This window comes from Peromyscus eremicus, chromosome 7 (genome assembly GCF_949786415.1).
Source record: "Peromyscus eremicus chromosome 7, PerEre_H2_v1, whole genome shotgun sequence".
In the NCBI taxonomy this organism is placed as follows: Eukaryota; Metazoa; Chordata; class Mammalia; order Rodentia; family Cricetidae; genus Peromyscus; species Peromyscus eremicus.
In genome coordinates, this window is record NC_081422.1 from 61002141 (window position 1) to 61028509 (window position 26369).

The window sequence follows — 26369 nt, forward strand, 5'->3', positions numbered from 1 at the left end:
ATATTTTGCATTAGTTTAGATTGCAAGTGATTTCTTTTAAACATTAGAATAAGCAGTTGTCATCAGTAATTTTGTTGAATAACATGAATATAATTTATCTGTTGGCATTTCTTATTTCTATCTACTTACAGTGCTTAAATTATTATGCACATTATTCTATTTTAGCTTGGAATTTTAGCTATTTATCATAAAGGATGAGATTAGAAACCTGTAAGTTACATTTTCCCAAATGATATTAATTGAATAGTTTTTCCTATAATTATGTACTTCTTGAAGGTTGTTTAGCAAGCTAGTAAGTGGATTAGCATTGTTAGTATAGTTTTTTTCCTTGCATCCTTCATTTTCTCTTTCATAATGCATGTTATGCTAATTATATGTTTCTTTTTCATTGTTGTTTAGAGAATGCAACTGGATATAATTCTGACAAGTTTGCAAGATCATACCCACGTAGCCTCCCTTCTTGGCTATAGCTCACCTTCCGATGCTGCTGACCTTTCGACTGTGTGCATGGGCTATGGAAACCTGTCAGATCAGCCTTATGGGCCTCAGACTTGCCATCCAGACACTCATCTGGCTGAAATTTTAATGAAGACCCTCTTAAGAAATTTAGGGTTTTATACGGTACCTTGCTTTTTCACTATATTAAGAAAAGAATAAAGGGGTAAGGATCTTTTTAGATAAAAGTATTTTAACATTTAAACAATGTAAATTAAATTTTAGAGTCCCTTCACCAACGAGAGAAACATATCAGATCTGAAATATTGTGGTGGCCAAGTCACATGTAACTTAAAATTACAAAAAGACTTATGTTAGAATTTTATCAGATGTTTCTCATGTAATAAAGAATAAACAAATAAAAATAGTTTTCTAAAACATATTGGAAATACAGTCTTCATTATGTGTCATTTTAGGATCAAGCATTTGGAGAGCTAGAAAAGAACAGTGATAAATACCTTCTTGGCACATCACCGTCAGAGAACAGTCAACCTGCTCATCTCCATGAACTGCTGTGTTCACTGCAGAAACAGTTGCTGGCTTTTTGCCACATTAATAACATTACTGAGGTATGCAGTTCTTTACTTGTCATGGTACTTGGCTAGGAACCTACAGCTCAGATACTTGGGGATGCCATATTATTTTTGTACTTTGGATCTTTCAGAGTAGTAATTTAGGGATTTTTTTCTCCTCAGAACTCAAGCAGTGTGGCATTGCTTCATAAACATCTTCAGCTCTTGCTGCCTCATGCTACAGATATTTATTCACGTTCTGCAAATTTACTTAAAGAAAGTCCTTGGAATGGCAGTGTTGGAGAAAAGTTAAGAGGTGAGTTTGGTGTTGAATTTCACATTTAAACAGTCATTATAAAGCAAGAGTCATTGAACTTTTCCAAAACCTCAAGAGTGTCTAACACTGCTGAATAGAAGAGAAATGACCTGAGTTTCCTTTGTATTGGTTTTGTTTCCTTTCATCCTGGTTTAGGGGTGCTGTAACACTGATCCTAAAGGATTCTAACTGTCTCAACAGATCTAGTTTAAAGGCATTGGATGATACAAACTCAAACAGTTCATTTATGATGTGAAGTATGGATTTTATCCACTGCATCTTTTGGCAGTATCCCTCATCCTCCCCCTCCCTCCCTTCCTTCTTTTCAAGACAGTGGCTAGTGCTTTAAAATATGCTATTCTCAAATTCAAATTCAATATGCTACTTTCGGTCTCAACCTTCCAAAGGCTGGGGTTACCACCACACCCTAGCCAATTTCCTTCTTTTTCTTTTCTTTCTTCTTGATTTTTCAGGACAGGATTTCTCTGTGTACTCCTGGCTGTCTAGAACTCACTATGTAGACCAGGCTGGCCTCGAACTCACAGAGATCTGCCTGCCTCTGCCTCCAGAGTGCTGGGATTAAAGGCTTGCGCCACCTCCACCCAGCTGTGTATTCCTTCTTGAAGTGCTTTCTTCCATGGTCTTTTCTCTGTGTAGCACATTCTTATTTTTTTCTCCTCCATCTCTGATCAATGTTTTTCTGGGACTTCATAAAGGATTTGCCCCCTCTTCCTTCGGATATGCCCTTCCATGTTGGGATCCTCTAAATTTTGCTTTTAATCCTCTTCTCTTTCTGAATAGCCTCATCTAGACCAAGTATCTTTAATCACTATGCGGTGTTCCTATGTCTGCACCTAGCTGAGGACTTTCCTGAGCACCAGAGCATAGTTGCCTACTGAGTATTTTCTAGGTTGTTGATCTCTGAAGTTTTTCTCCTAAGAAAGAAATCAGCTGAGAACCCAAGACTGTTATTAGTCACTGTGGTTTGGCTGTTCTGTATGAAATATAAAGTTACTGTTCATGAAGACTGGGCTCACTTGCGAATTTTCCTCCTGGCCCTGAGTGCAGGGAAATATTAGAATAGATTTGACTGAAAAGTGATGCTCATTATAAAAAGTCAGCTATTTTATGATGATCTTAATTTTAAAAATTATTTTAGATTAGAAAAATGTAAAAACTTTGCTTACTAGAATGTTAAAATCACAGGAAAGTGGGAACTTTTGCCTGCTTTGGTTATGGTTGTGTCTCCACCTAGAATAGTACCTAGTCTGTTGTGGATACTCTAAATGTTTGAATAAATTTAAAAGTGAGGATCAATTAATGGATGTGGGATTATAAGGTATCTTAAGAAAGCAGTTTCTGTGTTTCGAGTTTGTTAGCATGCAAGATAAGTTTACAAAGAGTCTGTTGGTATTTTCTTATAGTAAATACTAATGTGACATGTAGATATTGAACAAAGAGTTATTGAATTAGTCTCCTCTCCTTCCAAACTGAAGAATTATTTTGGTTTTTATGTTTTGAGGTTTATTTGAGGTCACTGATTTGCACTGCATTTCCCCTTCACAGATGTGATTTATGTGTCAGCTGCAGGCAGTATGCTCTGCCAGATTGTTAACTCCCTCCTGTTACTCCCCGTGCCAGTGGCTCGTCCTTTGCTGAGCCACCTTCTCGATCTCTTGCCACCTCTTGATTGCCTTAATAGACTCCTGCCAGCAGCTGCTCTTTTAGAAGATCAAGAATTACAGTGGCCTCTGCATGGTAAGTATGTAAAAAGTTAATTAGTGCTCACGAGAAAGGTTTTTCTTCTTGTATATCGCAAATAAAGTCATGCCGATGTGGGCATTTCATGTGATCAAAACGATACGATTATCTTCCAGGAGTGAAGGGTCGGAAATGGGCAACTGATGTTGTACTAGCTAAGAAAGTTGCTTATGGGCATCACAAAAAGTGTCTTCATGGTCAGTGGTTCTCAAGCTTTTTGTACTACAAAGTTTGACATGATTGAAATTAAGATGTGTCTTAACAATAGATAGCAAAACTGTGTCATAATTTAGCCAGCATTACTTTCTTCCTTTGAGGTATTTAAAATGATACATTTATAATCAGTGAATCATTATATTTGATTTAAGCATTTTATGTCATAAATGTGAGAGATTTTAATGTTAAATATTTATTTGATAGTAGCAAATTTCTTATTTTAGTTGGTTATATAGGCAACTGGCTGAATTTTAAAATAGAAATTGAGAAAATATCTTTTTAGTGCATTTGATTTTAGACATGGTATTCTAATTCACTCTTGAATTATACAATGCTGGTAATTCTAGATAGTTGACACTAGCTTGTGTTTGCAAGAGTATCATTGCTACCTATTGTAGTCTGTTTTAAGGCTGTCAAAGAAACTTCACCACTAGAACTTAAAGACATTTCAAGTTAGTGAATTGTCATCGCCTTGCCCCTTACATTGGAAAGAGTCACGGACTGAGCATGTAAAGCTCTGGCTTTTAGTCTCTGCTAGTAACTTCTTGTGTAACCTTGAGAGAGCCACTTGTCAATGCTTAGAGTCTTGGTTTTTTCTGGACTTTGACAGGAGAACATTGAAACCCTTCTTGCTGTAGCAGTGGTCAGTTCCATTGACCACTGAATTGAAATGGTCAAAGTACCAAATTCATGACTGTATCAGAATAGTGATTCAGCTTGGTGTAGACAGTTTCATGGTCATTATTCTTGCTTTCCTAAAGTGTCTTAGAACTTTCTTGTGTCAGGTGAGTTGAGAGTCCTTCTGTTTGGATTTCTTTGGGTGCACAACTAATTATTTTTTAAAAGTTTCCCTTTCTCATGCTGTTCTTGCCTCATTTGCAAAACTTATTTTAACCATATAGTATGAAGTTGGATTCTTCATGTTTTTTCCTGTTTTCTGAAGTAATTTCTGAAGGACAAAAATTTTCTTGAAGTGCTAGAGGAATTTATCTATAAAACTATCTGGGCCGGGCAGTGGTGGCACACATCTTTAATCCCAGCACTCAGAAGGCAGAGGCAGGCAGATCTCTGAGTTCGAGGCCAGCCTGGTCTACAGAGTGAGATTCAGGACAGGCACCAAAAACTACACAGAGAAACCCTGTCTCAAAAACAAAACGAAACAAAACAAGTATCTGGCCCTTGTGGTTTATATTTTTATTTATTTATTTTATTGTGTATGTGCATGGATTGTGGAAATTTTTGTTTTTTTCTAATCCATTTTAGAAATTGTTATTTTTCCAGAAAATGTTATTTTTGTTGGCTTTCAAATTTTTGATGTAAAATTGTGTTCATTTATGGGTTGAAAAAATGTCCTATGCATGCATTACTACATATCTTTTTTATTTCTATTTTTAAAATTTACAGAATCCGTTTTTCCTTATTTAATTTTGTGTGTGTGTGTGTGTGTGTGTGTGTGTGTGTGTGTGTGTGTGTGCTCACACATATGAAGAATTTTCAGAAACAAGCGTACACTAAGAAAGCCCGAGTCTGGATCTTAGTATAAGACAATTCTGAGTTCAGGCCAGAAGAAGATCATTAAATGATACTGTCACTTTTTTTTTTTTCTTTTCTTTTTTTTGATTTTTCGAGACAGGGTTTCCCTGTGTAGCTTTGCGCCTTTTCCTGGAACTCACTTGGTAGCCCAGGCTGGCCTCGAACTCACAGAGATCCGCCTGGCTCTGCCTCCCGAGTGCTGGGATTAAAGGCGTGCGCCACCACCGCCCGGCGATACTGTCACTTTAATTGGTGAATTCTTGTTTGGTTTTGGAGAAAAAGTCCCAAAGACTGCCTAAAGATGGTAAAATTTGATCTAGATGGTATAATAGAATCCAATGAGATAAGTTTGCATGTGCTGATTTAGTATTTATCTTAAAATTAGTAACTTTATAAATGAAAAATTATTTGCTAGATTAACATGTCTGAGTAAAATTTAAATTAGTCTAATATACCAGGTAATTTGTATTTTAAAAATGCTATATATTTTCCTTGAAAAGTTACTTTCTTCAATATCTTATTATAGTATAATAGGTTAGAGACCATGAGAAAGCTTTTAAAATTTAAAAGTAATAGATAAAAACACAATTTCTACTGATTTTCTCTTCAGGAGGACCAGAAGTAATTGACCCTGCTGGTGTGCCATTACCTCAGCCAGCTCAGTCTTGGGTGTGGCTTGTGGATCTGGAAAGAACTATTGCTCTTCTCATTGGGCGGTGTCTTGGTGGCATGCTTCAGGGCTCCCCTGTATCTCCAGAGGAACAGGATACTGCATATTGGATGAAAACACCACTTTTCAGTGACGGTGTGGAAATGGACACTCCTCAGTTGGGTAATACGCTTCTCTGAAGCATGTGAAACATGTACTTCTTTGTGCTTCCTTTGAGATCTCTTACCTAAGTGTTGAATACAGAACTCAGGCATTTTCCACATTAGTAATAAAGAGGATTTAAACTTGTACAGTTCTCAGAAAAAGTCAAATTCTGCAGCATGGTGTAGGGCAGTGGATCTCAACCTGTGAATTGTGACCTCATTAGAGGTCAAATGATCTTTTTACAGGGTCTCCTTAAACCAACAGAAAACACAGATATTTACATCACAATTCATAACAGTAGCAAAATTACAGTTATGAAGTAGCAACAAAAATATTTTTTTGTTGGGTGTCACCACACCATGAGGAACCACTGATATAGGGAAATGTGGGTCTAGAGCAGTGGTTCTCAACCTCCCCAATGCTGCGACTCTTTAATTACAGTTCCTCATGTTATGAATTGTAATGTAAAAATTGACATGCAACCCCAAGGGGTTGTGACCCACAGGTTGAGAGCCACTGGTCTAGAGCCAACTATGGTGGCTCACTTTTATAATCCCTGCACTTGAGAGGCTGGTTCAGGAGAATTGCTGCATGATCTAATCTAAGCTACCCGATAACTTCAGGCTGGGTTGAGCTACAGTGGGAGCCCCGTATCTCAAAAAAAGCCAAAGATGCAGACCTTGTCCCATTCTGTTGTACTTTTCATTCATTTTGATCAAGTTACGGAAAAAATAGTTGATTATGTTCTGAAGCTTGGGGTTACAAAACTGCTTCCCCAAATGGAATGCACTGGTAGAGTACCTATCAAGACAGAGTAGTGTCTGGTTTTCAGACACTATGTTAGTCAGGGTTACTATGGGTGTGGTGAAACACCATGACTAAAAGCAACTTGGATAGGAAAGGGTTTATTTGTCTTAAACTTCCACATCACACTGTTCATCATCAAAGAACAGGAACTCAAAGAGAGCAGGAACCTGGAGGCAGGAAAAATGCTCCTTACTGGCTTGCTCCCCATGGCTTGCTCAGCCTGCTTTCTTATAGAAACCAGGACCACTAACTCAGGGATCGACCCACCCACAATAGACTGGGCCCTACCATATCAATCACTAATTAAGAAAATACCCTACAGGCTTGCCTATAGCCCAGTCTTATGAAGGCATTTTCTCAGTTGAGGATCCCTCTTCTCAGATGACTATAGTTTGTGTCAAGTTGACATAAACTGACCAGCACAGCCATAGGTGTGAATGGCAGGTTTTAGTCCTCCGTTTGTAGTGTCTTTGGGATTTCCCTTTCCTTCCATATGTCTTCATTTCTCTACTTTGTTGGCTCTTAGACCAAAAATAAGGATTTATTCAGTGTCCCAATATATGGTTTAATAGTTTTATCCAGGATTGATATTTTAATCTCTGGGCCTCTATTTTGATTCTACGAAATATTGAGTAGGATTAGCTAGCCTATATTAAACCTAACTTTTATTATTTTTCTAGTAAGAAAAAGAGACTCAGATATATACAAGGTAAAGTCATAGAGAGAGGAAGAGAGGAAATGGGAGGGAGGGAGCCCACAAGGTAGAGAAGGGGGTGGGATAGACAGGGAGAAAGGGAAGGTGGAAAGAAAAGAAACCAAGGCCAAAAAAAGGAAAGTTTTGCTTTGGGCATGGAAATGTGGATAGTAGGAGTAAAGAAAGTAGTTTCTTTTTCAAATAAACACATGTACCCCTCATTTTACTTCTGAATTAAAAAGTGATTTTGACTATGGCTAATGAAAGCTAGACTGATACATATGAAGTAAAGAAAGTTCAATTGTGGAGGTCTCCAGGGATATTTAGCAGGAGAAGGTTCCAGTGCTTCTAGCATTCATGCTGAGGCAGTCCCCAGTAATCTCCTGAGTGAAAAAGGTGTCTGTTGATCCATATGTCCCTTTTAATGGGACTTAAGTATGAATGAAATAAACTTCAATTTTAATATTACTTTTTAGTTTTTAAGAATTAAAATTGTATAATTTGTATCAAGAAAAGGTATTTGCTTATATAAAATTGTAAAAATGTAATATTTCTATTATGGATTAAATTGACTTTTGGTACTTTTTGAAACTCTGACCATCATTTAGAACATTGATTAAAAAAAAAAAGTGAAGTGAGCCAGCTGTGGGTGTGTATATTCTTGAAATTACTGTACTTGGGAAACAAAGGTAAGAGGATCCTGATTCCAGGGCTAGCCCAGACAGTATAGCAACACTCTTGTTTACAAAAGACTAAAAATGATTCTGAATGCTAAAGCTCCTACTGAAGAATTGGGAATTACCTGTGTGAATGTGATTATTGAGGGGAAAATTGGTCATGGTATCTCTGATCCTTTTTTAGTCACTTTTAACTAATTGCTTTCCTTTAAGGCTCTTAAAAAGAAAAAGTTCTATTCCTTTCCCTGTGCTCACACTTTTCTCAAAGATGATTCTGTATATTATTGGATATGGCAGTCTTCAAGGTTGTGCTTCAAATGTAGGATGTTTTGCATTCTTGGCCTTTGTTTGCCAAATGTCTATTTTTTTCTAGAAGGAATTAGAGAGGTGCTACTGCCTCCAGCTGAAAAAACTAGAGGCTTCATATTAGTAGTGTCTACTTTAAATTAGCTCCAAGTACACAATATCATATGTATTGAGTAAGTAAGATTTTATTTGCAGTTACAAAATTTATAAAGTTTAAAATTGGGAACTTAGCCAGGTGGTGGTGGCTGAATTTAACCCTAGCACCCAAGAGGCAGAGGCATTGGAATCTCTTGAGTTTGAGGCCAGCCTGGTCTAACAGAGTGAGTTCCAAGACAGCCATCTCTGCACAGAGAAACCCTGTCTCAAACCTTCCCCCTCAAAAAAAAAAAAAAAAAAAAAAAAGGGGGAACTTGAGAACTGATGGCTCAGGGTGTGAAGTGTTTGCTGCCAGGGCTGCCAGCTGGAGTTCATCCCCAGGACCTCCATGGTAGAAGGAGAAGTGACTCTTGCAAGTTGTCTTCCTACTTCATATATGCTATGGCACAGAGAGGGACGGAGGGAGGGAGGGAGAAAGAGAAATGAATAAATAGAATTATTAAAATTCTTTTTAATAGATAAATGTATGAGCTGCCTACTAGAAGTAGCTCTTTCAGGAAATGAAGAGCAGAAGCCTTTTGATTACAAATTGCGGCCTGAAATTGCTGTCTATGTAGACTTGGCATTGGGTTGTTCTAAAGAGCCTGCCAGAAGCCTTTGGATCAGCATGCAGGATTATGCTGTTAGTAAAGGTAAGAGAAAGAGAAGGAAATTTGCAGTGCTAACTAGTTCATGTGTAAGTAACATTTTAAAATATTTGTTTTTCTCTTTGTGGAAAATACACCAGATTATTTGTTGTACCCACATATATCTCATTTAAAGAAACTTGATTGTATTAAAGTTGGACTTTGTGTCAATAATCATTTTACAAAAATATTCTATGAAACATTAAATCAGAGAATATATATTTAGATGTCTGGGCTATAGGCTTACTGAGTATTTATCTATAAATTTTTTTTGTATATTCAGAGGGCTAATAATACCCATTTGAGATATACTATTAAATGTAGTAGTAAGTAGTATGTAAATATATGGTGACATTTCCATTTCTAATATGTTTTTAATCAGAATTAATTTTATGTGTAAATTTCAAACCATGTCCTTGATTCATTCTTAGCTTCCATGTTTAGTAATGACTCATATTAAAGCTGGGCATGCTGTGCATACCTATAAGCCCTGCACTCTAGATGCGAAGCAGGAGGATCAGTTTAAAGTCAGCATCCACTATGTAGTGAGTTTGAGGATAATCTGGGTTATATCTCAAAATAAGGACCCCAATGAACACAGTCATCCGTGTTGTTGAGTCATATCTGTAGTCTCTGTTTTTTCCATGTTTTTTTTTTGATCTGCTTAATATTCTCTATTTTAAGAGTATATACTCTGTCTAGTATAATATACTCTATGCTCTGCCAACATAGAATTAAAGAATGGGAGAAAAAACACCTGGCAAGTTTTCTTTATTTAATACTGTGATTTGAGTTTTCAATTAAATATATTCATTTCTGTCCAGATGTTTTAAATTACCCAGATGTACTTGTACTCTAACAGGATCTACGTTTATGGTTTAAAATTATCATATACATAGTTTTATATGTGTTTATGCACGAGTGAATAGTTTATTCAATTTGGGGCTGCTTAATGGAAAGTGTTCAAATCCAGACCTTTGATTCCAGCTCCCTTCCCACAAAATTTCTGTGGTCTTCCATTCTCAGCATACTCCAGCTAATAAGTAGTATGCAAATATATGGTGACATTTCCATTTCTAATATGTATTTAATCAGTATAATTAATTTTATGTGTAAATTTCAAACCATGTCCTTGATTCATTCTTAGTTTCCATGTCTTCAAATCTTGGCAACACTTTCAGAATTCGTGTGGCCTCTGAAAGCTTCTCAAGACTTGCATTGCTCTTGCCCTGATGTCGCCATCATTGCTTACTGCAGTAATGACTTCTGCTTCTTCTGTCTGTATAGTCAGTTCTCCACCCAAAAGGTGGAGCTTTTAAAATATAGGTCAGATTTTATCATTTCTCTGTTCAAAGCCCTCTAATGCTGCTTCTCATTTTCCTGTAAGTCAGACCCAGAGGATTTGTACTGGTTTGCAAGACCAGTGTCATCATCGAATTCCCACCAGCTCTCTAACGGCTTCTCCTTCCACTCTTGTGTATGTACCATTTGCTCCAGCAGCAGTTCTGACCTCCTGAACTCTCAAGCTATGTTCTTAGCACATGGTTATCCTAATCTTATACTGTGTCCATGAGGTTTCTTCCCTTGCTTCACTTAGATCTCTTCTCTGCTCAAATCAGAAAGCTGTTCAGAGCACCCTGTATGAAATAGTAATTACACAGCACAGTGCCCCAGTTCTTGCCTTGCTTTGTTTCTCTCCTTAGCCCTTGCCTGTCAGATTCACTTACTGTCTTTTTATCTCCATGCGCTACACGAAGATTCAGATTCCATGAGAGCAGAGTTGTGGTTTGTTCAAAACTGTACCCACAGCACCTGAAATAGTATGTGCATTTGTCAAGTAGTTGTTCAGAAATTTGGTAAAATTCAGGTGTTGGGAAACTAAAGTTACTAATATTACCTTGGAACTGTTTTCTGAGTCCTTTTAAATGTTTGTATCATTTTTACTTTCAGATTGGGACAGTGCAACTTTAAGTAATGAGTCCCTCTTGGACACTGTGTCTAGATTTGTTCTTGCAGCACTTCTCAAACACACAAACTTACTCAGTCAAGCATGTGGAGAAAGCCGGCAAGTAACTTAAAAACTATCCTCAGACAAATATTTGCTCTCATGATGTTAGAAATTAGGTAACTTTTCTATTTTGGTTCTTTATTTAGATACCAACCTGGTAAAAGCTTATCAGAAGTGTACCGTTGTGTATACAAAGTTCGAAGTCGTTTACTTGCTTGCAAGAACCTTGAACTTATTCAAACCAGGTCATCATCACGAGACAGATGGGTAAAGTTGGAAATCAATTAATTTCTGTGTTTTTCTGCAAGCTTGTTAGAGGTAGCCCCACACGGGTACAGATGTTCAAATCATGCTAGCATGTTTTCTAGTGAAAAATGATGGAAGAATGAAGAGTGGGGTTTGTTTACCTCATTTTTATCAAATGTGATGAGGCTAAGTAATAGCTTTGTCTGCATAGATGTTAGTGACAAACTGGCTTGTCCATATCATAGGCAGTCTTCTTTTTTTAAATTAAGCTACACTGGAATTATCTTGTTTATTAACATAGGATGCCAGAAATTATTAGGGTTGTTAATAGATACCTCAGATTAATTAAAAATAAATGCAAGAATCATACAAGAACTGGAAAGGGCTAGGTAGTGGTGGCACATGTCTTTAATCCCAGCACTTGGGAGGCAGAGGCAGGCAGATCTCTGTGAGTTCAAGGCCAGCCTGGTCTACAGAGCAAGATCTAGGACAGCCAGGGATACACAGAGAAACCCTGTCTTGAAAAACAAAAACAAAACAAAACAAAAAAAGAACTGGGAAGTTTTAAAAGAACAGGAGAATATTAAAAAATACTCAGTGTAGAAAAAGGTAAAAAAGGGACAAAATTAAAAGATAAAAAAAATTAGTCTTCCTGTAATTAGAATTGTGCATTCTGAAAGTGAAGATTGAGACCATTGATTGAGGATGATCCAGAAATAATTCTGACAACAAATAGGAGATGATTTTGAAAGGGCCTGGTATTCTGGTAACACAATCCTGTAGTTACAAGAACAAGCCTGAGAGCATCCTCTTCACAGTGCTTACTTTAAGGCGTATCAGATCCTTTGCTCTTTGTGATGTTAAGCATAAACAGAGAAAACTTCAGCATGCACTGGCTTAGTATTTGTGGATATGAATATTTGAGAGTGACCTTACAAGTCTATAAGAAATATTAATTTGTCATTTTTTGAGGCTCCAACTTGAAACTCATATATTATGAAAGTAAATATGTAATATATGGGCCTCACTGCTAAGTATCCCTAGATTGTGAAATTTCTAAGTAATTTACTGGTCATGAATCACAAATATTTATTATGATTCTAGTTGAAAGTTTTCATTTGTACTTTGTATTGAAATTTATGAGATGAATTATTTAGTTAGGATATTTGTGACTCTCCGAGTATCTGTTGTCAGGACTCTTCTTTCTGTCTAGAGATAACTGTTGGATAGCATGACCACCATGGGAAACTAAGTTAACATTGTTCTTCCTAGATTTTGAACTTTGGGGTTCTTTTTGGGGGGGGAGGGCAAAGTTAAAGTGTAAAAGAATGCTATCTTAAATTTAGAATTATTGGTAAACTGGGATTATAGTTATACGGTAGAGTGATTATCAAACGTGTAAGGCTTTGGATTTGACTCCTAGCACTGCTCCCCCAGGCATTACTTTTTACAGAGTAATAGCATAGAGAACTTGAAGGAAACAGTAGAATCAAATAATTACCTTTTGCTGGACATAATGGCACACATCTTTAATCTCAGCATTTGGAAGACAGGGGCAAGTGGTTAAAAACTAGCCTGGCGTATCTAGTGAGTTCTGGGACAGCCAGGGTTAAACAGAGAGACCTGTCTCAAACAAACAAAAATAAAAAAAACAAACAATAATAAAAACCTCAAAACCAAGTAAGAAAAGTCACCTTTTATGCTTGTGTCATGTTGTAACTTACATTGCAGCTCTGTAGTTTGTAGCCAGACAGCAGAATGAATGATTTAAAGCATGGCATTTAAATGAAAATACCAAGAAAGAAAGAGCATATACCTATCTGTGTATATATTTGTGTGCATATAGTCTGTGTAATCTTTGAAATTTACCAGTGCCATTTGTAAAGTTTATGGGTTATTATTATACCAGCAGTATTTTCTAAGATATAAATTAAGATTTTGCCAGGCGGTGGTGGCGCACGCCTTTAATCCCAGCACTTGAGAGGCAAAGGCAGGTGGATCTCTGTGAGTTCAAGGCCAGCCTTGTCAACAGAGCGAGTTCCAGGACAGCCAGAGCTATAGAGAAACCCTGTCTTGAGGAGGAATAAAAAGGTTTTATGAGCCGGGCAGTGGTAGCGCATGCCTTTAATCCCAGCACTTGGGAGGTAGAGGCAGGTGGATCTTTGTGAGTTCGAGGCCAGCCTGGTCAACAGAGTGAGATCCAGGAAAGGCGCAAAGCTATGCAGAGAAACCCTGTCTCGAAAAACCAAAAAAAAAAAAAAAAAAAAAAAAAGGTTTTATGAAAAGTTTTTAAAGCTTTGGAAAAATATATTCAGTGTGGTTTCCTATTATTTGTTTTAGATCTCAGACAACCAAGACTCTGCAGATATTGATCCTCAAGAGCATTCCTTTACCCGGACCATTGATGAAGAAGCTGAAATGGAAGAGCAGGCTGAGAGAGACAGGGAGGATGGGCATCCAGAGCCAGAAGATGAGGAGGAAGAACGGGAACATGAAGTAATGACAGCTGGCAGTAAGTACATCTTTCTTACTTGAGAAGTGAACATCATGACATGCTTTTTCATAGGACAAGTGAGAAAGACAGAGTGTCTGTAGTGCTTCTAAAAGCATCTGAAACTGTACAAGGGATCTAAGTCTACATTAGCCAACATTACAGGGGACTTTTGAAATTAGGATAGTGCCACTCCAATGCTTTTGTTCTGGGTTGAAAATGCCTCAAAGAAATCGTCTCAGTTTCTGTTCTACTCAGTTCTATGCATGAAATGACATCTAAGAGGCTTTAAATAAAATTATTCAAAATAGTCCTCTAGAGGTTACCATGTTGTTCATCGAGCTGTCAGACCTCTATGTGGTGAGGGAATGAGCCCCTTATATTCCAATTAGGAGGTTCAAATTGTATTCCATGTGTAAAGCTTTTAAAATTCCAAATTTTCAATTATACTTTATTTTAGTAGGTACAAGAGATAAGAGTAGTATAGAACAGTAATATGGAAATGACTTGGGTGGATGAATGGAACTTTTTATACTTTATATTCCAAGCCTCCAGATAATTCTTAAAAGATAGTTATTTATATTAAAGAGAATTACTAATATCTTAAGTGATTTGGCTATTTTACATTAACATGCATATTCAGTTTGTAGCCTGCAGCCTCATGACCAGCTCTACATTTGTTTTTGACATTATTTGTATATGTATTCAGCTTATCAGGAGGTGGCACTAGGGGTTGAACTTAGGCTCTCACACATTAGGCAAGCACTGTACCATTGACCTGTATCCCCTAGTTTTACTATTGTTTTATTTATATTCTGTGTTCTTCTGAAAATTATTTTCAGATCTCTCAAAAGAAAACTAAAAACAATTTAAACCAAAAAGAAAAGATAAGGTGGAATAAAGGAATTCTCAGATAGGGAGAGTGACTAGTAGAATTTTGATAGCTAAACTGAGAGAACTTCCATAGTTAAATTTAAAAATTAGTTTAGAAATTCCTGGAAAAGAGGTCAGAGAGGACAGCATACTAACAAAGTATAGTTTTCCATTACAGTAAAAGAAAGCATAATAGTCCTTTGGGGAATGGTAATGTATAAACTAGCTATAAGCTGTGAACACCTATGATGCTCTAGGCACTGGGCCAGGGGTTTGAAATAGAGTAATTCATAATTCTCACAATAGTCTTAAAGTTCTAATAATGTGCTGTTGTAAAGATAGGTGAATTGAGGCTTAAGGAGGCAGAATTATGTACCTAAAGCCACAGTTAATAATAGCTCAAATTAGAACCAGGTCTGCTGAAAATTCATTATCTGTTATATGGCTTTAACTACTTCCCAGCTCTGAACCTGAGAGTTTGTTGCTTTGATTTTACTAAAGTAAGGAACATTTTACAGCATAATGAAAAATATCATTAATTCTCTAAATGTGAAGGTCTAATTTTTGGAGGACAACATGGCTCAGTGGATAAAGGCCATTCTGCCAACTCCGATGGCCTGAGTTTGATCTCTAGAATCCACACACCATGGAAGGAACGAACCAACCCCTGCCAGAGGCTTCTGACCTTCACATATGTGTGCCTCCCCAACAAATAAATAAAATACATGTAACAAAATAAAGTTGTACAAACTTTTAAATAGGAACTTCCAGGTGAATCTAATGTTTTTGGTTTTTCGAGACAGGGTTTCTCTGTGTAGCTTTGAGCCTTTCCTGGAACTCACTTGGTAGCCCAGGCTGGCCTCGAACTCACAGAGATCCGCCTCGCTCTGCCTCCCGAGTGCTGGGATTAAAGGGAATCTAATGTTTTACCAACCTCTTTGCCTGAAGTTCCCATTGAACTTCCTTAGCTCCAAATTTGAGCAAAAAATTCTTTAGCTATTGCAGAAAATCTATTATGACAGCAGCCCCAGAACCTTGCTGACTCAATAGCATTTTATACTTAATGAACAGCATGGGCTGTGTTAAATGGACCTTCAGATAATGGTATATGACTGTGGAGACAATCTTGCACATCATAAACAGATTCTGTTTCAGCAAAGATTTTTGGTGGCTGCTTTTTAATGTGTAAGATACGGCCAACTGTAATTGTTAGAAATTACATAAACTTGGGAAGGTAGGAAGAGGCTTTTCATTACACATAAGCTGAAATCTGCTATTTTCCTTATAACCTGACATTTTTTTTCATACAAAGGTAATGAACATTTCAGAAATAAGCAAGTTTCTTGTTATTTGAAACTTAACCTAGAGTAGCGGTTCTCAACCTGTGGGTCACGATCCCTTTGGGGGGTGGGTCAAATGACTCTTTCACAGGGACTGCATATCAGATATTTACATTATGATTCATGACTGTAGCAAAATTGCAGTTATGAAGTAGCAACAAAAATAATTTTATGGTTGGGAGGTCACCACAACATGAGGAACTATTTAAAAGGGTTGCAGCATTAGGAAGGTTGAGAACCACTGGCCTGGAGCTTTATATTGGTCTTTAGAACCAGCTGGAGGACTTGTTACATTTTGTTACATTTCTGGGTTCTATTCCTAGAGTTTCTGACTCAGAAAATTTGCATGGACCTAATACTAGCATTTTTAACAGTTGCACAAATACTGTAGCTGCTGTTCTGGGACTACACTTTGAAAACTGTCCTAACCCACTAGTAAGATTTGAAATCCTGAAGAGGGGGACCCACTCTGTCATTCTTTGGTTCTTATGTGACCTTTTTGACTGGATCTAGGAATCACATTAATACAAGAGCTGATTAACAAATGCATATAATTTTCATTAGTTTTATGTATCAATAGGAATCCTCACAAGAAAATGAATTCCAAAAGAAATGACTAAAGCTTGATGCTTTTATATTTTGTTGATAAAGAACAATTAATTTAAGAAGTGACAAGTGGATAGCTAGAGTGGGGAAACTCTCCACAGATGGTATAAAGAACTACAGGAGGCAGGGGAGGTGAGGGAGCTGAGCTTACTTTAGAGAGTTTGCTTGGTCTGATCTGGCAATCTGGTTGCCAGTCTTTGGTGATTGAGGCTATTTTCTGCTCTTGATCTGTGAATATGTCTCCTCCCAAAAGAGTCTACTGGACTTGCTTCATAGAGGAAAAGACAAGCCAAATAGCCCTTTCCAAAGTCACACCTAAACAGTCAGTATACCAATTTGACATGTTTTAAGATGTCACAACCCTAACTCTTTCAAGGTAGAACCAGCCAAATCCAAATTCTAACGTATAGAAATATTTTTTATTGCAATTTTTATGAGAAGTATAACATTGTGATATAACTTTGTTACAAACTGTATTTATTGTCTAAAAACTGATTTTTCCCCCATTTCAGTAAGTTTTGGTTCAAACTTTTTGACTGTTTTCATTGTTATTTTTTTTGCTCTTCTCTCCCCATGTGTTAAGACCTTGTTTTTGTGTTGCACGTTACAGAAATCTTTCAGTGTTTCCTCTCAGCCCGAGAAGTAGCTCGTAGTCGAGACCGAGATAGAATGAGCAGTGGGGCAGGGTCTGGGGCCCGAGCTGATGACCCACCTCCCCAGTCTCAGCAGGAGCGAAGGGTCAGCACAGACCTTCCTGAGGGGCAGGATGTGTACACTGCTGCCTGCAACTCTGTGATCCACCGCTGTGCGCTCCTGATATTAGGAGTAAGTCCTGTGATTGATGAGCTTCAGAAGCGAAGGGAAGAAGGGCAGTCACAGCAGCCTTCTGTGAGTGCCTCGGAAGGCATTGGACTTATGACCAGGTGGGCCTGACTGGAAACTGAAAATGTTGTTCTCTTTCCTTAGGTATTTCTTGCAATGAGTATCTGTTCTGAAATGTCAAAGACAGAAGAAGAAATACAAGTTGACTAGGGTGAATTTAAAATAAGTAGTTCTGGTTCAGCCTGCAATGTGAATTTCTGGTTCCATGAGGAGCAAGTTTTCCATACATATAAACAACCACAATTAACAAACATCCAAAAACTGCTTGTATTTCTCTGTAATTTAATTAAGTGCTATAAAAACACTTGATGTAATTCTAGAGGGTTTTATGCTTTACGTAAGCCAGGCTTTCTGTGGGAAGAAGTAATGACATCTCACTGTACATTAGCTCTTTGCTGCTAGTTCCATTCAGTTTTATGTTCACTAACAGTCCCCAATCAAAAACTTTTTCTTTGTGCATGTGAGACAGGAGTGAAAGTCTCACTGCTGAGAGCCGGCTAGTTCACGCAAGTCCAAGTTACAGACTGATCAAATCCAGGAGTGAATCTGATTTGTCTCAGCCTGAATCAGATGAAGAGGGTTATGCACTGGTAAGTATATCTAAAGAAGGAAGTTTGCTTTCAAGCTATGATATATGAGGCTTTGGTTAGAGTAATTTATATTTGATTTAGGCATATACAAACTTGAAAGATTTGTAATAGAAATAATATAGATCTATTTATATAAATATTTACCTCCTGTCTGCTAATTATTTTGATCTTCAGCCCTGCCTTCTTCCTAAGGTGCTGCTTCATAGGTTTGACTCTTGCATAGTTCACTGGATGAGGTAGTCTGCCTCAGTCTTAGCCTATGCAACAAGGGATTCATCTTCTCCTAACCTTCTTCTCTTGTACTCTGTCTTAGTAGGTGGTAACCCATTATTCTTATATTTGATGTCCAGCAGTGCCTCTGGATTGTTAGTGAATGAAATATAAATTTTCTTTCAAATAAAGGTAACTAGGTTTGAGCCTTCTTTTGTAAGATATATTTTATAGTGAATTATCTACTGTCTTAGTGAACAAAAAAAATACTAAAATCTATTGACATTTGATTGACATTCATTGAATCATTTGAATGCAGACTGTAATTCTCATCAACATTTTGTATTATACTCTTAAAGCTATTACCTAGCTCCTTCAGAACTAAAAGGATTTAGCATATAAAAAGCAAATACTTGCTGGCATTGGTGGCAGCACAAGTCTCTGAGTTCAAGGCCAACGTGGTCTATGGAGCGAGTTCCAGGATGGCCAGGGCAACACAGAGAAACCCTGTCTCAAAAACAAACAAACACACAAAAAAAGCAAATACTTTTCAAAACAATAATCTACATGAATGAACAAACACTGAAAAAGAGACTAGACAGTAAGATAAAGGCCCTGAGTAAGATTTATGCATCATTAGGAATATTCTGAGTAGAGAGGAGTCACCAAACAGGAAGAAGTATTATACAACTCAGAGTGTCTAAAAGATTAAAACAACTCAGTTAAAGAGAAATAGCTATTTCTTCTTTGAGCAATGGCATATGCATGAAAACATTTCATAGCATAGTAATGTCTTTATGAGCCTGGTTGGATGAGCTTGGTTTATCCAGCATGAAATAACCTGAGACCGAATCACTTTCTGTTAATATGTATGTATGGACAGATAAGACAAAATATGTTTACCTACACGTGGAGCATTCGTAGGTGTTTATATGTGAAATAGGTGAAGGCTTTCTACAGTATTTACCAAATAGCCCATTCATTAGTTTCTTCCATAGTCTTATCTGACACTCATTTTTTTGTTTGTGTAAAACACCTCAAAGCCCAATTGAAATTGTCATAATGTTAAATGCATGAACTTAAGTTATGTATGGTTTATGTGTGATTACTTGTACATATGGACAGTTGAGAGTAGACAGTTTATACCCTTCACTACCTGATACACACAGAGTAGACTTCTGTTTTTCCTGAAAGCATTTATTGCCCCTTTAAGCTGTCTGCAGTTCCATTAGAGATTTCTCTATTTTAACAGATTAAAAAAAAAAACTTAAAAAAAAAAGTATTTTAGCATGCCAGTAGATGCTTAGAACTGCATAACTTTTTGTTAGTATACCTGTCAGTCAAGGCTAGTGCAGATTTGGAAAAGAAAGGAAAACAAAGACAGAGGAAAGAGTAGTAATTTGGGGAAACAGGACACTATTGCAGTGGATTTAGGCATTTAAAATATTATGGTCATGCCGTAACTAGAAAATGAAAGTAAGGATGAGAAAAAGGTAGCAGCAAAGAAAACTGCTCTTCTGTTATAATTACTACACATGCTTTTTGCTTGAGTTAGTGTCTGTGAAGTTATATGCATGTGCACTCCTATAGTTGTTTTCAGTGGTGTGTTGTTGCTGGTCTGACTATTGGTGAAAAATAATAGGACAGTGCTGTAACTGTTACCTTTTATCTTAATGCTTTAATGTTATTAAAGAAACTTTTTACAGCTAACCTTGTTTTTTCTTTTTTTCTATTTTTTTGGTAATAGAGTGGCCGACGAAATGTTGATTTGGATTTGGCATCGTCTCATAGGAAAAGAGGTAAATCTTAAGAAAATACTAAATACCAGATTAAATTAAGTAGCTGTTTTTCTGTCTGATATATTTATTTCTGATTGTTACTGGGATATCATTGTCAAAAGCAATTCAAAAGTATTTTATGAGAAAAATTAAAAGGAAGACAATTTTCTCCAAAATGCACATACATTTAAAATATGGTAAAGCATGAGGTAATAATTAGTTCTGTATGATTTTTTCATGTGCTTTGTTAAAGAAAGCATTTTTAAAAAGTATGGAATTCCAGAAACATTGCCTGTCTTTTTTGGGAGGAGATTATATATATGTGTATATATAATATACATATATATACATATTATATATACACATATATATAATCTTCTGTGCTCTGACACACTAACGGAATTACCCGATACACATGTATACATCTTCAAATAGAAAGTTTCTAGGTTGCTTTCTCCTTTTGTTCTTTTATTATATGGCATGTAATAAACAATTTTTCTTTGAGGAGCAACTTTATATATTACCAGGAGTCTTTTCTGAGTATTGTAGCTGGAGAATTTTTCTCCAGCTCCCACCGCCAAGTCCCACCAGTCCCGGAGCCCACTTATAAAATAAACACACAGACTCCTACATTATTTAAACTGCTTGGCCATTAGCTCAGGCCTATCATTGTCTAGCTCTCACTATTATATTCAGCCCATTTCTATTAATCTTTACTTTGCCACGTGGCTTGTGGCTTACCGGTACTTTACATCTTCCTTGTCTTGGCAGTGGCTCCAGCCGGTCCCCCTTTCCTTCCTCCTTCCTCAATTCTTCTCTCTCCTTGTCCCGCCTATACTTCCTGCCTGGTTACTGGCCAATCAATGCTTTATTTATATAGAGTGATATCCACAGCAGAGTATCTCTATCTTAATGAATGAATGTTAACACGCATGAAAGTGGATGTCAGTTAACACATTTGCAAATGGAGGAAAAGAGCAGTGGCTTTAGGTAGTATAAGTCCAAGGGCAACTGAAAACACTCTTAAATATTAGTCTTCTCTTATTAACTAACACTTTCATTTAAAACCATGTATATGACAGTTTTATAAAAATATAAAATGTTAAGAATTTCTACTGGTGGCTATTTTCTAAAAGCTTGTGAAGAAAATTTGTTTTTGTGATATTCAGTCTTCTGTTCTTCAAAGTAAAACCCTTTCTTGGTGTTTTAGGCTTCTGTCCGTAAGTAAAAAGAACCAAAACCGAACAAAATCCCCACAAACAAAAGATAAGGAACATGGAAAAGAAACACCATAGGTCACATGATTAAAAACAATTTTGTATATATACTCGGAAGAAGAAACATTTTTACTCATATAGACTAAAATTTGTTACAGTATTAGGACTATTAAGGCCCAGGTCTGATACTTCCTTTATTGAAAGATCTTGAAATTATGTATCAAAGGTTCTAGGTTTATTTAAAAAAAAAAATTACAAGTTATTCGTGATATAAAAGAAACTATATGATATTAATATAATGTGCAATATACATTCTATTTTAAAATACTTTGGAAATTGATGGTTCACTTGCTTTAACAATCAAGTTTTTGGAGTATAACTTACTTTCCTAGCTTGTTTAGCTCAGGTGACTAGTTTGATGTTACATGTTAAATCTGAGCATGGCGGCACATGCCTCTAATCTCAGCATTCCGGAGAGGTGGCAAGAATGCTAAAGCATTAAGTGCTTACTACTGCAAGAGAGTGAACACCTGCAGACTTGCTAAGGAGCAGAGGAAAGCTAACCTAGAGTTTGAGGGCTTGCTAATATTTTATCGTAGCTGTATTTGTAAGCAGTAGTCCATTGGCTGTAGTTATTTTCTTACAAAATTTTTTAATGCTCTTGGAGATACACATTTGATATTTAATTTCTCCTAATCAAACCAGGGCGAAACAAAGCAGTATCTTTTAAATAAAGCAAAGTACCATGTTTACCTTCGAATTCAGAGTAGCCCATATTTTAATTGGGAATCAACATCTTAAAATGTAGAATTGTTGCCTATTGAAAGAACATTTAGATTTCCTATAGCTTTAGCTCTAAATAGATATAAATTAAGCCATTAATCCTAATTTTATTTATGGACAAACTATCTTCCTTAAAAATCTCAAGGTAGTACTAGCACTTCCTTATTGACTTGTTGGAATTTAACTTTTTTTTTTTAAATAAGGAAATCACATAGAGACCCTCATGGAAACTACTCATTTGGGAAATTATAATAGGGAGGCAGTGTGGTTATTTAAAATTTTATATCACTTAATGTGGTACCAATTTATTGTGTTAATTTTTCTGTGTTAATGTTCCCAGGGAACAATTTTGCTTTTGATTTTATTCCTAGGGACAAGTGACTAGAAAGTACAACAGTTACTGTTTTAGGAATGTAGTCCAAAATAGTTACTTTTCAGTCTCAGTATCCTAGATTTAATACACAATCAAAATGCATACTTTGTAAATTTTATTTTATTTACTGTAATAGTTGCCTTTCTTCAGACATACTGAAAGTACATTTAAGAGGGTCTGGAAAGATAGCTCAGTTGTTTAGAGCACATACTGCTCTTGGAGAGGTCCGGAGTCCAGTTATTACCCATATCAGGTTGTTGACAACCTGTAACTCTGATTCCAGGGGATCACATGCCCTCCTGCTTTCAAGATCACTAGTGTCAGGAGTGAAGCTAGGTAGACAAGCTTCATCTCAAAAAAACCAAAAAGAAAAAATAATCATTGGTATTCGTGTGCACAGACCACCTCTGCAATAGACATATAATTTGAAATCAAATAAATCTTCAATTAAAAAATACATTTAATACTTGTTAATAAATTTTTACAAATCTTAGCTATTTAGGTGATTTCCCTTGGATCACACTGGAGGAAGTGTATATTTCATTTTGCCTTTAAATGTTGGTACAGTAAACCACTGTATTTCTTACTGTCAGCATGAACCAGATGCCATAACTTTAATATGCATATCTTCTCTTGGTCAGTTGAACTTGCCAAGTATGAGAACTGTTTGGACCAAACTGTTTGTTGTGAAACTGTTACTTGTACTATGGTGAACAAACACATGTGTAGCCAAAGAGGATTCTTTTATATGCATATTTATTCATTTCCAGTATTTGAGGAGGAAATAAAAAAATTTTCTCTTGAATAGCTTTTCCATTTATTGGTCTCAGTGGTCCTGACTTTCTGAAAGTCAGATAAGAGGAACAGGGGAGAAATAATAGTAATAATAATAATAATAATAATAATAATAATAATAATAATAATAATAAACTTTCTTGATTAACATTAAATGTGTATATAAATGAAGTGGTCAGTATATGCTCAATGTCTCTAAAAATAGCTCCTTGGAAGGGTTTATCATCTGTTTTTCAATTAGTATTTGGCATAAGAGATATTAAGTTTCATGGTAATGAAACATGATTGTTCTTTCTAAAACCCTTAATTCTGGCTAAAGTTTCACTGTGATCTAAGAAAGCAAATGTGGAAGGTGCAAAGCAATGGGGGCATACAACCTTTAGCCAGAGCGCCTTGTTCATCTTCTTAAGAGATAGCCATGTGAAGTTTTAGGCCAGGACGGTGGCAGACAGCATGGGTACCATAGCAAGACTCAGCTGGAGAACAACAAAAAAGGCTCAATTCTAAACTTAAGTATAACCTATACATTTTGTTAAAAAGAAGCAGATGAAGCAAGTTGTTTCCTCGGGGACAAAGTGAAATTTATATTCAGAAGCTTATAAACTGCTCACTATCACCAGACATCGCTTTAAGCCCTTCACAAATATGAACTTATTTATTCATAAGTTTATCAAATTTGTAACAGAACTTACCCAATTATGTTGACAATTTTTGTATTTTGACAAATACTTAAAAGATTTGCCGTAATTGTGCAGATTGAGCCAAGTATTCACAGGAAGATAATACCTTTTGCCAATGCTTGATAGAAATTTCCTATGTAAGCTGAGGCTGTTAGAGTGAAAGTGGTAGGATCTCAAAACGATTAAAGAAGCACTGTCAGAAGCCTTATTAGTTCAACTCTATTGGTTAAAGTACAGTTTAGTTCCCTTCTCTCAGGCCTTTCAATATGTTGTTAGCATTTTATTGCTAAAGTAATGCTGGAAACATTGATCAATGTATGTTTCATGGTGTAGCATATGTGGGTGAAATGCTGTTTTATCTGTGCATTTCAAGTTACATAAAGAATGTAAATGTTATCTCCTGTATCAAATTTTTCCTTTTGTCTTCTGATTCTCATGTGGTAGCGTATTTACTCCTTTTTGGCCAGTTGAGCCCCAGAAAAAAGAAGAGCTTCAAGCAAGTACATGATGGCATGTTTAAATTTTTTCCCCCTTTAGCTTGCCTACATATTTTATGGTTTATAAAGTATGTATTGCAGCTCTGCCATGTTCATTTTGAAAATTCCATTTAAGAACCAGAGTTTTAAGGACAAGTAAACAGTCTCAATGTCTTGGTGAACTGTTTCTTTAGTTGTCACCTCTGAGTTAGTAGTAAGCATTAGGCTTCATCTCAATTACAGTGTAGAAGCCTTTGATATGTTCTTCAGATATGGGATTTACTATTTGAAATCAGACAATGCAGAACAACCCAAACTTAATAGTTTAACAAAGTAAAATTCAGTCTCTCATGTTTGTATGTTTAAATTTTTGGGCTCTGAAGTATTTTTTATGTCAGACTAACTATTTCAGTGGTAATTATTTTATTTATCCCAGTTATTGTTTTCTTGTTGTGTTGTTTGTTCTTTGAAGCAGAGTCTCACAGTGTTGCTGGCCTGGAACATGTTATGTAGCTCAGGCTGGCCTTGAACTCACAGAGATCCTCCTGTCTCTTCCTCCTGAGTACTGGAATTAAAGGTGTGCACCATGCCCCTGCAGTGCTTTGGTATAGTATCTTTCCTGTTCATATGTTTTATTCATAAGGTGTTTATTTGAATCAAGTACCCAATAATTTTGTCCTTTAAGATTTTTCAAACTGTAACTAGTAGGCCAAGTTTGACCTTTCACCATTTTTGAAAATTGGAACACAGCCATTCTTATTTGTTTATGGACTGTTTTCTGATTACAGTAGCAGAATTGAGCAATTGTTGCAGAGACCTTATGGACCATTGGACTGTTTACTGTGTGACACATAATAGGAAAAGTTTGCAGACTCCTGCTTTTTGAAAGGATTTAATTTGGGCATGGCCAGTAATTCCATGGAATGTTCTTCTGTATATAAAGGCAGTTCACTGTTGCTAGATTAGTGGTTGAGCCTTTATATATTTAACCAAGCAATTGAAATTTCCATGGATCTGTGGATTTTGAGTCATTAAATAACAGGAATTTATAAAGCTACTTCACACAGAATTAAGGAATCACTGTGAATAATTGGCAGATCTATCTGTCTGAGCCTCTGATTCCTCAGTGAGGAAACTGAACTAGATAGTCCTTCAAGTGTCTTTCATTTCTGTGGTTCTGACACTGGACAGTGGACATTAGGGACTTGTTCTGAAAAGTAGCTTACATGTGCTAAGAGACAAAGACTCCTTTATTTTGGAATTTTGCTATTAAGTAAAAACAAGCCCGCTGCAGAGGAACTAAAAACTGACATTTGTTGGTTAAGGCCATATACAGCCCCTCAGTTAGAACTGCTTAAGAAAATGAGAAACGGGTGTCTTTGTTTAAGTTTCTGCTTTATTTAAAAAAAATATTTTTTATGTAATACATTATATACCCATGAATTTTACTTTTTTCTATATTATATGAAAGCTATATATACAACTTGGAAATTTTTTCATATTGTTATTTTTCATCTCCATAAAACTGAAAAAAAAAGGTTTCCCCTCCGTATTGAAGATGGAGCCCAAGATTTTACTATCATGCTAGGCAAGCTTTCCGCTGTGGAGCTTCATCTCCAGTCCCTGGAGCCTTTATTATAAAGAATTCTTGGGCTTTGGAAATGGCTCATGGATAAAGTGCTTGTGAAGAACTGAGACCAGATCCCTGGAACCCACATAAAGTTGAAGTACCTGTGTGCTTATAATCCCAGCACTTTATGGCAAGAAGGAAGAGAAGATAGGCCAATACCTTGAAGCTCGTGGGCCATCTAATCTGGCATACATAGTAGCAAACAACAAAATATCCTATCTCAAAACAAAGTTGAAGGCAAGGACAGACATCCAAGGTTGCCCTCCGACCTCCATTTATGGGCCATGATATGTGCTAGCTTCCACTCACTCCTCCATGTATATCTCATACCCTGCCCCCCACACACATAGAAGCTATTGGAAAAAGAATATTTGATGAAAATATAAAAGGTACTTAAACCATATACTCTTTGCTGTATGAATTATTTTTACTAGGATATTTAATAGTTCATAATATTAGTTCCCTATTATGAATTTCC

General features: G+C 36.4%; 1 protein-coding gene across 7 annotated transcripts in view; it reads left to right on the forward strand.

Moving 5' to 3' along the window:
• Herc1 (HECT and RLD domain containing E3 ubiquitin protein ligase family member 1) overlaps positions 1 to 26369 on the forward strand; it is a 160797-nt gene that overhangs the window by 50643 nt on the left and 83785 nt on the right. For all 7 annotated transcript variants that reach the window (XM_059268149.1, XM_059268153.1, XM_059268155.1 and 4 more), the window contains exons 14-25: positions 400 to 621; positions 912 to 1064; positions 1191 to 1323; positions 2890 to 3081; positions 5444 to 5665; positions 8746 to 8919; positions 10864 to 10978; positions 11068 to 11188; positions 13508 to 13679; positions 17088 to 17400; positions 17829 to 17949; positions 19907 to 19958. In XM_059268149.1, coding sequence (XP_059124132.1) covers positions 400 to 621; positions 912 to 1064; positions 1191 to 1323; positions 2890 to 3081; positions 5444 to 5665; positions 8746 to 8919; positions 10864 to 10978; positions 11068 to 11188; positions 13508 to 13679; positions 17088 to 17400; positions 17829 to 17949; positions 19907 to 19958 — 1990 coding nt within the window. The remainder of the gene's footprint in view (positions 1 to 399; positions 622 to 911; positions 1065 to 1190; positions 1324 to 2889; positions 3082 to 5443; positions 5666 to 8745; positions 8920 to 10863; positions 10979 to 11067; positions 11189 to 13507; positions 13680 to 17087; positions 17401 to 17828; positions 17950 to 19906; positions 19959 to 26369) is intronic.